The 15,143-nt window shown below is 35.9% G+C and overlaps 1 protein-coding gene across 1 annotated transcript; it reads left to right on the top strand.

Moving 5' to 3' along the window:
- The first annotated feature begins 3,491 nt into the window (after positions 1-3,491).
- Positions 3,492-8,431, top strand: LOC142355356 (sialidase-2-like). The gene is made up of 2 exons (XM_075407557.1): positions 3,492-4,608; positions 7,969-8,431. Exons 1-2 carry the CDS (start codon positions 3,658-3,660, stop codon positions 8,272-8,274), a joined length of 1,257 nt encoding a protein of 418 aa, XP_075263672.1. The 5' UTR covers positions 3,492-3,657; the 3' UTR covers positions 8,275-8,431.
- The last annotated feature ends 6,712 nt before the right edge of the window (positions 8,432-15,143 follow it).

The raw sequence follows: 15,143 nt of genomic DNA on the forward strand, positions 1-15,143 counted from the left end.
CCCCTACTTTTGGGCTACTTTTGTTTTTTTCTCTTGTCTATTTTGATGTTCTGATTTCGGTAAGCTTAGTTTAGAGATTATAATGCACGATGATTCGAGTTGTTTCCGGTATTCTACCGGCTATGTTTTTATGCAAAATTTTCGCTTGACAATTTTGACTTTTCGGGTGACTTTTACGCCCTTTACTTTTTGCGTTTCGGGTGATCTAAAAGGCTCTCTCAATCACAATTTCAAGCAGCTGAGTTCAATTGGCGGCAATTTAAAGCTAAAAGTCAACTGAAAAGTGCGCCGAAACTGGTGCCATTTTTACTTCAATTCTTAATAGTGGTATGTGTTAACCTCTAATGTGATAATTTGAAGCCCACTATTGAACTTTAGTCCCATTTAGGCTCCCCCTCTCTCCCTCCCTCCCCCCCCCCGACTGAAGCAGGCTTCAATTGATTAGAGCTCCCACTAGTCGTTCGAGAGCAATTCTTCCGACGTTTAGTCGGTTATGTTTATAAATCCTAATTTTTTAAATCCTGAAAATAAATGCGGTGAGATCAATAATTTTTAAATTTTCCAGCAAAAAAACATCGAAATAGTTCTCAAAATTGATTACATTCTAAACGTTTCTTTCGTATATGCATCAATCAAATAAATGTATGCTTTCAAATTAAGTTATGAAATAACTACTCGAGGTTGGAGTCGACAGACTAATTCTGATATAACAGTGAAAAAAGTCTAAGGGTTGGTACGTGAGGAATGACAGGGGTTCTGTAATTTTGACTACCGGGAGTCCACTCATTCTTGTTTCCCCCATTGCCTGCCTGGCCCATCCGACGGGTTGTAACCAGATCTCATATAAAAGAGGAAAAATTATAAATCAGTTACCATAGAAATTCAAAAGACGTATTCTTTAATTTGAGTATCAAAGAGGAGATAATTATTTTTGAAGTGGCAAACAAAAGATTGAAGTCGCTGGTCGCTTGCCATTATCTGTCTGAAGTCATTATACAAAACCTTTGCTGAAACTAATAGATTATATAGTCTAGTACCCCTACATTGAAGGCTAAGCTTAGCCTTTTTTGTTCTGAGTAGTTTATTGAGCATCAAGTCATTCGGGATCTCCTTGGTTCGACAGTGTTCTGTTCTTTAGCCAAGATGACCGAGCCACTTGCGAAATAATTTATGCACATTATCAGAAAGTGTAGTAAAATCCGCCAGCTCATAGTTTTTCCTTGACCACTTCAAATCATTTTCTCAATTTTTCACTCGATTTAGTGGGCACATTATTTCTTTTATGTATTAGCCAGACATACCTGAACGTTAGAGGTGTTGTCGGTTTTGAGTTTTTATTAGATTTCAAGATACAATAAGGAATTATTTTTTGTCATATTGCCGTTTTAGTTTTTTATATTTTTCTGCCAAAATTTTATTACTGCTAGCGCTTGTTGTGGCTCTGGTGGTTGTTTCATTAATTGGTGTCAATTTAAATTTGTTAAGAAAATTTGATTGATTCTAATTTCGGCTTTTTGTCTACTTTTGATATTTAGATTGCTTACTTAGAAGAATTGTTTGGTTATCGTTGCTAAATGTACGTTTTATGGGCTTGTTCACTCTTGACATAATGAAATGCTTTCGTCTTTTAAAAGTTTTTTTGCGCTGACAGTTTTTGTTGTTTGTTCTACTTATCGTGTATTGACCAAAGAGAGACTATATCAAAAAGTCTTTAACGCGCAGCAACTTGTACAGTCTTATTCGAAATTTCGTTAAGATTGCACTTTTTTTTCGTCTTTTCCTCCTCTCCCTGATTTTTTACTTTATCGATCCTATCATTTTGTTAGGCTTTGATTCAAGATAAACAGTATCCCATAGTTGGTTGAGAATTTCGAAATTGCAGTTATTAGAGGTTGTCTGGAGAAAATTATCAGATTTTATCAAGTTCTGAATTCGTCGCCTTCCTCCTTCACGCGCCAAAAAATTAAAGTGTATTTTGCGGTGACTTCGATTACTCAGCAGCTTTGTGTACCGGGCGTTATTTACTTGTTTTTTTGCGGGTAACCATATGATTAGTTTTTAACCAAAAATGTCTTACCTCATTCAGACAAATAAGTTTTTGTGCTATTTTACTCTGATTTGAGAATTTAAGTAAAGAATCTGAATACAGGATTGAGATTCTTTCTTTAATGTTAGCTAGAGGTCTCTAGTCTATTTGGTGGCTATTGTCTGGCAGTTTAGTATGTTCATGCAGTTTAGTCAGTATGAGCTGATCGGGGCCTAAGTTTTCTGAAAAAATTACAATCCGTCAGTGTCATTTCCGGCAGTTGAAGAGGGACTTTAAAGGCTGTGAATCGTAGTGTTATTCGAAAGTTCTGTCAGGTAGTTAAAGAATTTTGATATTGCCATCCGAAAGTGATTTTGTTTTGCTGCATTTTAGGAGCCAAGTATACGCTCGGTGCATGCTTTTCTCTCCTGCTTTTTTCAACTATAATGAGCTTTTTTGCCCTGTCTACAAACTATGGAATGTGTCCTCTGTTGAAATATTTATCACAGCGTTCCCAATGTAAAAAAAAATACAAAATTGTAATTAAGGGAACTTGGCTTCATTTTTTAGTGTTAAGAAAATTTGTTTGCAAATCACTCTAGTGAGTGTTTGAGAGCTCTTATTTCGGCCAATAGAAAAAGAAATAATGTTTCTAGTTATTCATGCTCGACAAAACATGAATTTAAAAAAAATGGTGATGAACAGTACCGACATCTCTCAACGAAACTTCAAAAAATCGTATTTGATGGTTCTCATGAGTCAATAGTTTATTTCATACAGTTTCATTGAAACTGATACAGTCTCATCCGTTCTGGATCCACCCATCTATGTTATTAATTACTTATGTTCATAGCAATTATTCGGGTCCTGTTCATCGTTATGCGCGAGGCTTTTTCGTCTGGCTTAATTGATTTTTTGAGTCATTTCTTCACGCTTGACTTCTTGCTTTTACGTTATCTGATTTCTCATATGATTTTGATTTGCCCCCCCCCCCCTCACACGCCTCGCGGCTGTCCGAGCGCATTTTGGCCGACAGTAGTGGGTTATATTTCCGTTTTCCTAATGAAATTTAGGATACGATTGTAACCTAAGTTCAAAATTTTTCGTCGATTTATTAATTTTACATTTTCTCATTTTTTCGGAAACTTCTAGTCCATGAACTTCGTCAGAATGGCCGATTAAATGATGCTGTATTTAAATTCATTTGTTGAAGGCTGGCTCTCAGCTGATGTTTTTTTGATAGCCACGTTATGCAGCAACTATAGTCTGTCCCATAAAGTTGAAATAAGCGAACGTTCGAAAACGTCAAAAACAGGCAAGTGAGCATCGAATTGGTCATTTGAGTGGCAACGTTTTTTTCCATTAAGCTTCTATTCTTCAATTTTTTCTACATGTTTTCAATTTGAACTTTGACCTTTGAACTCCAACCTGTGGCTTTTGAAACGTTCGCTTATTTCAACTTTATGGGACACGCTATACTTGCGTGTTAAAACGAATTAAAAAAGACTTGCATGTTCATTGTCATGAAAATGCAAGAACAGTCCTTTCCATAAACAGTAAGTATTGAGATTAAATTGAAACTTTTAATTGTTTTACTTTTAATTTTTAGATAATGTAATTTGTTGGAGAGAATGGGTTGGGGTTGGCTTTCGTATAGTTATTGGTTCCCTCGAGTGCATTCTCAAAATGTGCCAAATTCCGCCCTGTTTTACCCGGCAGTGGATACTGATGTAACACCTTGTCATTATAGAATACCTGCAGTTTACAGTTTCGGCTCCTATCTGTTTGCGTTTTGCGAGCAGAGACTAGACACTTCTAAAGATTATGGAAGAATGAATATTGGGCTTAGGAAACTATGCTTGAAAGATCTTGGGAGGTGCGAAGATGATAGTGAGTGGTCCAAGTTTTGCCAGTTACCTCTGCTTGAAGGATACAGGACCATGAACCCGTGCCCCGTAGGATGTAAAGAAACAGGTAAATTGTACGTTTTTGTTTCTGCGATCAATGCCAAAATCCATGAAGCAGAAATATTGAAAGGACGAAATACGGAAGATTTCAAACTATTTGTTACGTCTACAATAGACTGCGGGGAATCGTGGACCCCATGGCAGGATATAACGTATAACTTCAATGAAAATGTGCCCGTTGGCTCAAAGTTCGTGGTACTAGGGCCTGGTCACGGAATAGAGTTACACAGTGGGCGTTTAGTTGTTCCAGGATATTTCTACAGAATGCCGAGCTCTTTTACTGAGGAAATACTTCGTCAAATGCCGAATGGACGCAAGTCTCCACCGTACAATAATGTGGGCTGTTCATTTTGTCTCATCAGTGACGACAAAGGAGAGACATGGAATATTTCTACGACGTCCGATAATTTCACGTACTGTGTTGTGGACAATATGTATCGACATATGGGAGAGTGTACTATAGCCGAAACTGTTCCTGGAAAGCTACTTTTGAATTCAAGAGAATATGGAAATGGACAATACAGAATTTTGGCTGAAAGTGAAGATGGAGGTACTTCCTGGAAACAGGGTAAAGTTTGCACTCAATTGCGTGATCCAACAAACAGAGGATGCAAGGTGAGAAATATTTTGGAAATAAAATGTTTTTTTTTTAATTAGACCTTAGTTATTTGCATTTTTAATTGCTATCTAACAAAGTTTGTAGCAGTTATATTAGTCCTGTTGGTTTTATGCGATTTTGTGCTTGACTGAAATTTTGTCTCACCCATTTGACTTTCCGCCCTCAAAACCGGGATAAACAGGTAGCGCTCGGAGGGCATTTTGAGCAGACAATTTCATGGTGCAAATGGCGGTTCTTCATCTTGAAAGTTTGACCCCCCAACTCAATCAACCACCCCAACGCACTCACTCCAACACCCACGCCCACCAGTCCTCCCTCCTCTACCTGGCGGTTTCGAAGTCCCTCTTATAAAGCTCTCCCAGCCCTCCACAATCGTCGCTGGACCCCCACCCTCCTCCCTATTCTGATACCCTCAATGCCCCAGCTGGTTACTACCGAAGGCACTCACCGGGCGTTCCTGAGCAATTCGCCCGACGTTAATCGGTTGTTTATAGCTTTAAACAAACTGGATCTCATCGATTATTCTTTTTGTTTTGTGTGCCACTGTATCATTCATTTGAAAAACGATTACCATTTTTCAGATTTTTTTTCCATTTTCAAGTTCTTTCAAATTTTTAGACCTTCGAAAGCCTTCAACTCAATTAACCCTAAAAAGCTCCTCGAGAAATTTTAGGTATTCATCATAAACGTGCTCTATAAAAACTGTAAAAATTACAATAAGAAAATTAACTATCTCGGAGTTGTCCTAGATTCAACGCTATCAATGCCAGACGAGGTTGAAAACTTTTCAGAAAATGGAATGTGGCATAAAAAGTCTAAATGCAATCAAAGCATGCCCCATTTGAATGTAATTTCGCATTTATCTGGGGAATTGACGTGTTTTTAATTGTTCTCGCACGAAGTTCGTAGCATTTACTGTAAACGCGTTGGTCTTTCTATACAAATTTTTTGCTTGACCATTGTGCGGTTTTCTAGAACATTCTTTGACTTCTCAAGAGACTTTTTCACGCTTCTGTTCTTCATTTTTGAGTGATCTCTATAGCTCTCACTCCGAAGTAAAGATTGTTGCTAAAATAAAATCGATTGCAGCATACCAAAAAGAAGGGACAGATAGCCGAGTGGGCAGTGCTTCTGGTGAGGGATCGGGAGGTCCGTGGTTCGAAGCCCGGCGTGGCCAACTATTTTTGCACCCATAAAGAAAAATGTATGAGGGCTACAGCCCCTGAATTGAATTGCGTCGCCTGTCGTTCGAGAGAAATTCTTCCGACATTAGTCGGTTTATGATTTTATCTCGGTTTATCTCGATTTTATACCTCTTATCTACATCAGTCATTCGGGAAAACCGATCGGTGCACAGACACTCAATTAAAAGGGGAGCACTTTTCTATTTATTTGAGGTGACATAGAGAGCTAGGTCATCGCTGCATTCAAACAAAAATGTATGTTTCCATGGGATTGTTTTCGGTAGGCTACTTTCTGAGTCGATCGCTTGAAACAAGTGCTCTTGTTTTTCTGGTGTCTTGTATTTTTGAGTAAAATAGTATGAGTTCTGCCTGTATTTGTTATTTTGCAGTTTTGTCTAAGTTTCGCTAATTGTGGGTCTAATTGTCTTCCTTTGTAGCTACTAGTTAATCTATTTAGTTCTTTTTGTTTTTTGTTTTCATGGTTTTTGAGCTTTTCCTACTTTTTATTTCTGTCAACTTGACGCGCAGTATCAATAACGAGAGAGTTTGCATCCTCTTTCAAGTGAATTAGAATTCAGTCTTTTCTGCTGTTCATCTTTTTCATAACCTGTTTTTATTTTTGGAGCTTTCCCATTTTTGTGGTTCGTTTTGCTGTCTTGTCGCCTTATCGAAATATTGACTTTAATTGAATTTCACATATCTCATCAATGACGTTGAGAGAATGCACAATTTATTATATTTACTGTTTTTAGTGAATACAAAGAGTTTCGACTTCTCTAATTAATTGGTTTATTGATTTTTGAATGTCTTTTTGTTTTCATTTGGCATTCTGGTAATGAGAGGTATCAATAGCTTCCTATGGAGGCATGGATGTAGCTATTTAATTATTTCAGTTAATAGGTAATGATTTTCATGATTTTGGAATGTTTTCGTAAGTATAAACGTATTTTTTGTCTGCTTGATAATTATTATCAATTAAGACAAGTCCCATATTTTTCTGTGGAAATGACCATTAATGTGTTTAATTTAGGCTTTATCTGGTCTTATTTTGACTCTGTTTTTATGATAAAAAAGAATGGCAATAGAGTTGTTTGCCGTGATTAATGCTTGTTGATTTTATTTGATTTTGTTGTGTTTCTGGTCTTTTATTCTCGTAATGGCAGGTATCATCGGCCCTCTATTGAGGCATTATTTAAATTGTTTAGTGGTCTGAATTTAAGGCGATTTTTCAAATAGATGGAAAAATTATTTATCTCTTCCTCATTTTGTATGCAATTAAGTCAAAATAAGGTTGTGCAGGATCGGAACATTGTGCAGAAGCACACTACCGAGCCTCCTTGTTATATTATTAAAGCTAAAAAAAGATCAATAAACGAGTTTTAATAGTTAATTTGGATTGCTACAGATAGAGGAGGAAAGCTGTGGTCTTGCGAAATGAAATTGTTTTCGCATTAATGTTGCAAATGCTATGAGAGAGTAATGTTTGAAAATGAGCACTAATCGAAAGCAGTGGGAGCACTAATCTATGTTTTCTGTATTTTTGGTTGATATTTGTCGAACCTGTTTTTATGTAACGTTCTTTCAATTTTTATCTGAGTGTGCTCTGTTGCTATTCATCAGCTGGGTGTGACGTTTTCGTTGTACATCTTTTCACAAGCTCACCTGACTTTTATGTTACATTGCTCCCTCGGCAGCTTAATAGTATTCAGATTAATTTTCTCAACGCGATACCAAGTCGGTAATAAAGATGCTTACCACATCATTATGGCTTTTACATTATTATGGTATCATGTACATAATCATTTTTCATCATTATGGTTGTTATCGCCATCGAGAAATTATTAATTTTGAGGCGAAGTCCATTTGAGTAACTTTGATATGGCGATAGAAAACAAGCGGGTGGCAATGTCTTTTATCAACTGCGACTACAACAGGTGCATAACATACGCTTATGTATAGCTGATAAGACTTCTTTTAGTTGCGGAAAATATAGTCCAATTCCAATCCAGAGTTTCGCCACCGTTTCAATTTCGTATTATTAATCGGGAGCTAATAGGTTATTTCCCCCGATTAGTTATACAATTGTTCATACCGAAATGATCATTAATTAAAGCTTATTTTTCACATGGCGGCCTCGCTTATAAGCGTTAATTAAGGCCCTTTATTTTTAAGGGTGGCCTTGCTAAATTGGTGCTTGAAGATGTCCGCTATCTAATAGCCAGCAACTGTGGACACCCATCAGCTCGAAAGAATTTGACACTGTGGATCAGTCAAGATGACGGAGCTACATGGTCGAAGCCCTGGACTGTCAGAGATCGAGAACTCTGTGGGTATTCGGACATCGATACCTACATGGATCCATCAACTGGAACTGCATATGTTGCTGTGCTCTATGAAACAGGTGTTAGTTCATACAGTGAAAGAATCGATTTCATTTCCATCAAGTTCAGTGAAGTATTGGAAAAGTGCAGTTATTAACTTACTTACTAACTACATCAGCCATCATATCGCCAAATGCATTTCTGTCCTGTTCAATGTAGAATTTTTTAGCATTTATATCGAAGCATGTTGCTGTTCTTTTAAATGTTGTAGAAGTTTAGTAATCTAGTCATGTAGAATTCAAGTTCAAAATTCATGTTTTGCTTCCTGTGCAGATAAGACTAACTGATGTTCAGACAGGAGCTAATAGTTATCAAGGGAAACGAGGTAGTGATTTTTTCAACAATTTTCTGAAGATGTGCAAATCAAGAGAATTGGCTGCAACGTTTGCTGCGAATCAATAGTTATATAAAGCATCAGAATTTTCTCGATCACAGCCGAAAGGTTGACGCACTAAACTCGGACATTGGGAGTACTTAGAATTAACAACGTTTGCTCTCAAATGTTCTTCCCTTCATTGAACCATCAGGCTAAACTGTGATGTAGAATCAAGCTAGTGACATTGCAAACTGAAACAGCAGGTAACAATTTTTTGGCCTATATGCTTTGTTGGTTTCAATTAAAAGAATGATGATTTAGCTTGGTAAGAGTGAGCCTGACTTGTTCCTGACAAAGTGGACAACTTTTCGAGCTACCGAACTCGATCAAGCAATATTTACGCTGCAGTTGGGATACCGTTATTATTGGTCCAAACACAAGTTATTTGCAGAACCAGAATGCAGAGGTTGCGTGCTCAATTTAAAATCACACTGATGACTACAGAAAACAACAAGGAGTCTCGTTTGTATGTTCCGACGCCCTCACAACCTAAATATTAGCTCGTTTCTATCTAGTAACACAAAACATGTTTTGAAACAATAGATTGGCATTTTGGGACTTAAAAACTAAAATGATAGCGGAGGTCAAATTTTCTATTGATTTATTGAGGCGAAGAGATAGTTAAAAATTTAGGAAATACTAATTGAAAAATTCTATGATGAAAAAGAACGTCAGAGGGTTGAAAATAAAAAATTTTACCAGCTACTTTTTTCATGGATTAAATTCAAAAGAACAGTATCCGCATGAAATAGTTTTTCATTAAAATGGGAATCACGACCTTCCGCCAAAACTGAACTTACAATTGCGGCACAACTGCGGAAACAATCAGGGTTTGCATTCCTGTGAGCATTTATGCGATTGAAAAGGTCACGTTTTCGAAGAGTTTTTCTGAACATTAAACTGTTCAAGACTCTCTGATCAGGCATGTAACTTATAAAATAACAAATTTTTCCTAACTTAGATCTGTTTGTATTACTGTGTAAAGAACGAATAAGAAAGAAAAAAGATAAATCAGCCTTCTTACAAATTTGAAATCTTTTCAAAAAGTTAGAGATTAAGACATTTGCAGCCAGTAGTGCACTGGCAATCACTGCGAAAAAAGTTTTAGGAATGATAGGTAAAAGTTCGGGGAAGAAAACTTCCTTTCAAAGATAGTGATGTTTTGTAATGTGGGTCTTGATTCCGACTCTAAAGTAAATTCAAAAACAGTTCAGAAAAGAATCCCCGAAAGTGTCTTGACATTCGATTGTTATTTATCTCAGCACCTATGAAGTCTGAAAAAATAATAGCAATTCTGAAAATGTTTTCGAGTTTTAATGAACTAAAATTGAAAATGTTAAAATTGGTAATAACGAGAAGTCAAACAATTTAACTTGAAAATTTTTTGAAGTATTGTTGGGATGAACACTTTTTCTTTCGGAATCAGTTATAATAGTCTGTTTAATCCATTTCAAAATAATGTTTAATTGCTCTCAAACGAAGTTGTAGCAATTATATTAGTCTTGTAGGTCTTTTTTATGCGATTTTTCGCTTGACCGATTTTTTGTCTGACACTTTTGACTTTACGTCCTCAAAAATGGGATAAACAGGTAGCGCCCAGCGGGCATTAAGTGCTCTTAGAGCCTTTCAGCTCTGTTTCAGCTCAAACTATTTTGAAGACTTATACTTATGGTGTGAAGTTAGTTCTTAGAGGTTGACACGCCCACTGTTGACACTCCCCCCCCCCACTATTGCCCCCACCCCCACCCCACCGCGCTGTTGCCCCCACCCCACTGTTGACCACCCCCTCCCTCCCCTCCCCCACCCCCCGCGTCGTTGCTACTGACGAACAACCGATCGCTTAAAACACGCAATTTTATACTAATGTTACAAATTTTTTTAACCTTTTTGAAAATTTCTGTCATTTTTTGAGTTCTCTCAGCCCTAGGTGTCAAGGAACCTCCTCTAGGGTTTTATAATTGGTAACTGATAGTTACTAGAGGTAGTGGAATGGTTTCAACATTTTAACATCAAGAATTTTATCATATTTTTAAAACTTGAAGTTTTTTGAAAATTTTGTCGGTTTTTAGGTTTCTCCAGCCTCAAGAGCCGAGAAACATCATCTAAGGTTTGACAATAGGTTACTGTAAAGTCTTTAAAGGTAATGAAATTTTTTTCAAGATTTCAGCACCACGAATTTTGGCATTTTTTCACAAAACTTGCAATTTGTTTCATTTTTTGGACATTTATCGTCATTATTCAGGTTTTTCAGCCTAACAGAAAATCTCCAATAGGGTTTCATAATAAGTTACTGGAAAATGTTTTATGGCCATGGATTAGCTTTCAACTTTTATTATCACAAATTTTAGCAGTTTTTTATGCAACTTGGAATTTTTTTTCAAGGTTTTTGATATTTTTGTCATTTAGATTTCGCCAGCCTTAAGAGCCACATAACCTCCTCAAGGGTTTGATTATAGGTTACTGCATAGCTTCTAGATGTAATGGAATGTTTTTCAAGATTTTAATATTTTTTGAACATATTTGCAATTTTTCAACTTTTTTAAATCTTTTTGAATTTTTTATCACTTTCTGGCAATTGAGGTCTAGGGAATTCCTGCAAGGCTTGGTGATAAGCCGTCACATAGTTTCTTGAATCCATCAAATTTTCGGAAAATGATTACCATGTTCCAAGTTTATGAATCTTTATGAGCCAATAAAACTATTAAAAGCTTGAAATAGGGATACTGGATAGTCTCTTGGGACAATGCAATGGTTTTTTGAAGGTTTTAATATCTCGAATTTTATCAAGATTTTGATAAAATTTGGGATTCTTTTCAAAATTTTTGGTTATTTTTGTGCTATTTTGAGTTTAACGATCATTACTGGCCAACCAAGTTTTTCAAGTCTTGGAGATGGGTTACTTGACAAAAAATTGTTTTGAACATTTTCACTGCGAAATCTGAAAGCTTTTCAATAATATTTTGCAAATTTTTAAAATATCAGTTTTTAATTTGATTTATTACTAACAAGGATAGAAAACTTGCAGAATCGAATCAAGCTAAAGCTAGCCTCACTAAACCGTGGCTAGCTACTGACGAAGCTACTATCTTATTTCAAGTTTACAAAACCGAAATTCAATGTTTTTTTTTATCATCAATATCTTTCTACTCGTTGAATAAATAGGAAAAGAGTTTAATTTGAATATTTAGGATTAGCAAACTCATTTTTGTTGAATAATTTTTTATCGAATGAATCGTAAATTAATTTTCTTAAGCTGCATTCGTTCATTGATCCTACTGTAATTATTCCTACATTGATCCTACTGTTCCTTCTTATTAGTAACAATACTATAGTTGGTTTAAAAGTATTCATTGTGCTCGATAGAAGTTTAAAACTATAATTTTATCCATATGTGTGTTTATGTGGACATCAGGACACTAATTCCATTCGTGGTGGTATTAAAGTTAACCAAAGTTATCAAGTGTTCGCTGAAAAAAATTAGTTATATCGTCACTGCTAAGTCTTGGTAGCTGCCTAAATAACGCTTAAGGACACCTTATCTTGGGCACTATTCCCCATGACGTGGCCTACAATTGAATCCAGTCCCACGTGTCGATTGGCAGCAGTATGGGCGACTTCAGCAAATTACGCAAGGCAATTACGCATTGACGGGCAAATTAAGCAAGGAGCTCAGTTATGTGCGTCCCTGCTAACGCTCTGAGCCCTTTCTTTCTTAAATTTTTGAACCAAAAAAAATGGTTTATTAGTCGTTCGACCATCAGAATTCATAAGTTTTCTAAATGGCAAAATATCAATGCAAAATCTGTACTCAAAAAGTTCTCCCTAAATTCTACAAGATCAATAAAATAGCCAACAAAGTAATCATTAAAACTATACTTAAAACAGAAAATCAAACTTGGAACAACTTGGTAAACTTTTAGTGTTGTAACAACTGGTCATTTTTGAAGTGATACTGAACAAAAAAATCAGAACATCAAGAAAAATTGGTTGCTGGGATCGTTAGAAGTATATATTTTTTCACATTTATCTGCCATAAGGAGGTTATATTTCAAAATCATTGTCTGTGTTCTCAATTTGAGAAGATTAATTATTGGGTTTTCACGCAATTTGCGGCCAATAATTTTCTCTTTTTAAATGCAATAACTTAACCATAAAAAATTAACCTGTATGACACCCACTTTTGTTAGCCAAAACAGTAAGAGGAAACTCTGCCAAAGCAAAACATCTTAATCCAAATATTGTTCTGCTTGTTGAGGATGTGGAATCATTTTTATTCAGAAAGTTTTTTGATTAAATGTGAGATAGACATTGAGTTATTGTGGCACAATCGAGAAATAAGAAATCAAGAAAAAAATGTCAGTGAGCATAATTTTCGGTAACAATTTTCTTTGTTTTAAGACTTGAAGATGACGTCTAACTTTTAAAAAATTGAAAAATTCTAAGAAAAACAAGCAAGAGCAGTATTGAATAAAATGGGAAAAGATTTCTCGTTTACAAAAACGAGAAAAACGAGAGTTTTTGATTCAAAGTTATCTTTGCCTCATCTTGATGAACTTTACAATTGTTTTTTTATCTATAATCGTTTAGATTACTGGATAACTGGGATTTGAAGTAGACCTTGTATGATAATATTTGCTCAAAAACTGTCCACCGATAGAAACCTTGAAAAAATTTTAATTTTTATCTTTTTTTGTTTACGGACGTCCTCTATTTTTCTGTACAGTTAATTAGCGTTTTGTAAGCTCAGCCAGAATAAGCGAATTCAACTTGCCATTGAGATGAAGGGAAGAGCGTTCGCCGATGGTAGTTTAAAATCTAAGAACGATGATGAAGATAATTTAGTTTAACTTAACTGAATTTAATTTAACAACAACTGAATTGTTTAATTTAACAACAAGAAAAGACTGATCGTCTTGTTTCAGAAAATTGTCGTTTTCAGACTGAAGCATCTCTGAAACCGACAATTTTCTTATGACTTTACCGAAATTTCAAATAGATTTCACACTTGGATTTCACAGCTTGCTCAAAAGAGAAAACATTACCGACTAATGTCGGTTGAATTGCTCTCAAACAACCAGCGAGAGGTTGGCTTCGTCAGTAGCTAGCTACGGTTTAGGGAGGCTAGCTTTAGCTTAATTGAATGGGCGTAAGGTGAGTGCGGGAGGTGGGATGATGGGGGCGACAGTGGGGGAGGGGCAACGGGGTGAGGTTTTTTTTGGCTGGATGGGCCCCTTACGGCCTGAACGATGGTGTTTTGGGGTGACGTGAGAGGGGGCTGATGTGGTCAATCTCTAAGAAGCGCCCTTCATACCAGAAGTAAAAGTCTCCAAAAAATTGTTTGAGTCGGATACTTGGAGACTAGTGAGTTGAAAGGCTCTAAAAGCACTTAATGCCGCTGGGCGCTATCTGTTTATCCCGTTTTTGAGAGCGAAAAGTCAAATGGGTCTGACGAAAAATCGGTCAAGCGCAAAATCGCATAAAAAAGACCCACAGGACTAATATAATAGCTGCGAACTTCGTTTGAGAACAATTAATTACTCTTTTCCTCTTTTATAAATTAAGTTCAACTCAATTTTTTTATTTGTACGTTTAACGGTACTTTTCTGTATTTCAACTCCCATCTGATATTGATAGTTTCAATCAAATTATTGTATTTGAACAGAAATAAAAAAATTCGGTTTTCATTTTTTTAAAAAAAATTGTATTAAAATTATTTGAATTGATCTTCTCTCAGTGGTTTAATAAACAAGCCCCACTATCAGCACTTGATTTTTAGTCAAACCTATAGCGTTCAATGCCATTGGGGTTTTAGTCTGGCTTGGTATTTTGTGTTCTACAGATGCAAATACAAATAGATAAAGCGGTCTGTAAGAAAAGGTGATTTTGTCAACGTTTACTGTTTATATAACACTATTGCTCATTGAAGTTACTCGGTAATTATTTGGATCTAAATGGTCAAAAAATGCAATACCAAATCGTAAAAATCTAATAGCCGTGTCATATTTCAATATTGTGATGTTAACTCACTGTATATAAGTATTGACGACTAGACTTTCAAGAACATTCTATCAAGCCACTTACTCATCCTTTTTAAAGGATATTAATTTATCAAAAAATAATATTAATAATAATGGATTGAGTCAAAACATGGCTTTGATTCAATTTTCACGATTTGCCTTGCCTTGCCTCCTGGAAGATTTTGGTTCAATTCAAGTCCTCTAATTGATCCCAATTTGAAGGATAGCAGTATTATTTGAATTTCATTAAAGCTTCTACGCTTCTGATTATAAGAATACTCTTAATTCTCTTTTAAATTGCAGTGGAATGAGTAGTGATTACTGGCAAGGGAGGCTGTAGCAAAACAAAAGTGCATTATTGTATTTCGCTGCAGGAACAAAAAAAGGTTTTCCTCGCATCGACTTTGCTTTTGCTCTCGAGCATGACTTAATAGTTTGCAGCTGGAGCGTGTCTTCGAATCACTTATACTGATTTTCCAGAAATCAATTGGATTCAGTATTTTATGTCCGATGTAGCTGGTATTAAAATAAAAGTTCACGCTGGTGTTAAAACTCATCATTATCAATCAAGAA

The sequence above is a fragment of the Convolutriloba macropyga genome, unplaced genomic scaffold, assembly GCF_964194025.1.
Source record: "Convolutriloba macropyga unplaced genomic scaffold, txConMacr16.3 SCAFFOLD_4072, whole genome shotgun sequence".
NCBI classification, from domain to species: Eukaryota; Metazoa; Xenacoelomorpha; order Acoela; family Convolutidae; genus Convolutriloba; species Convolutriloba macropyga.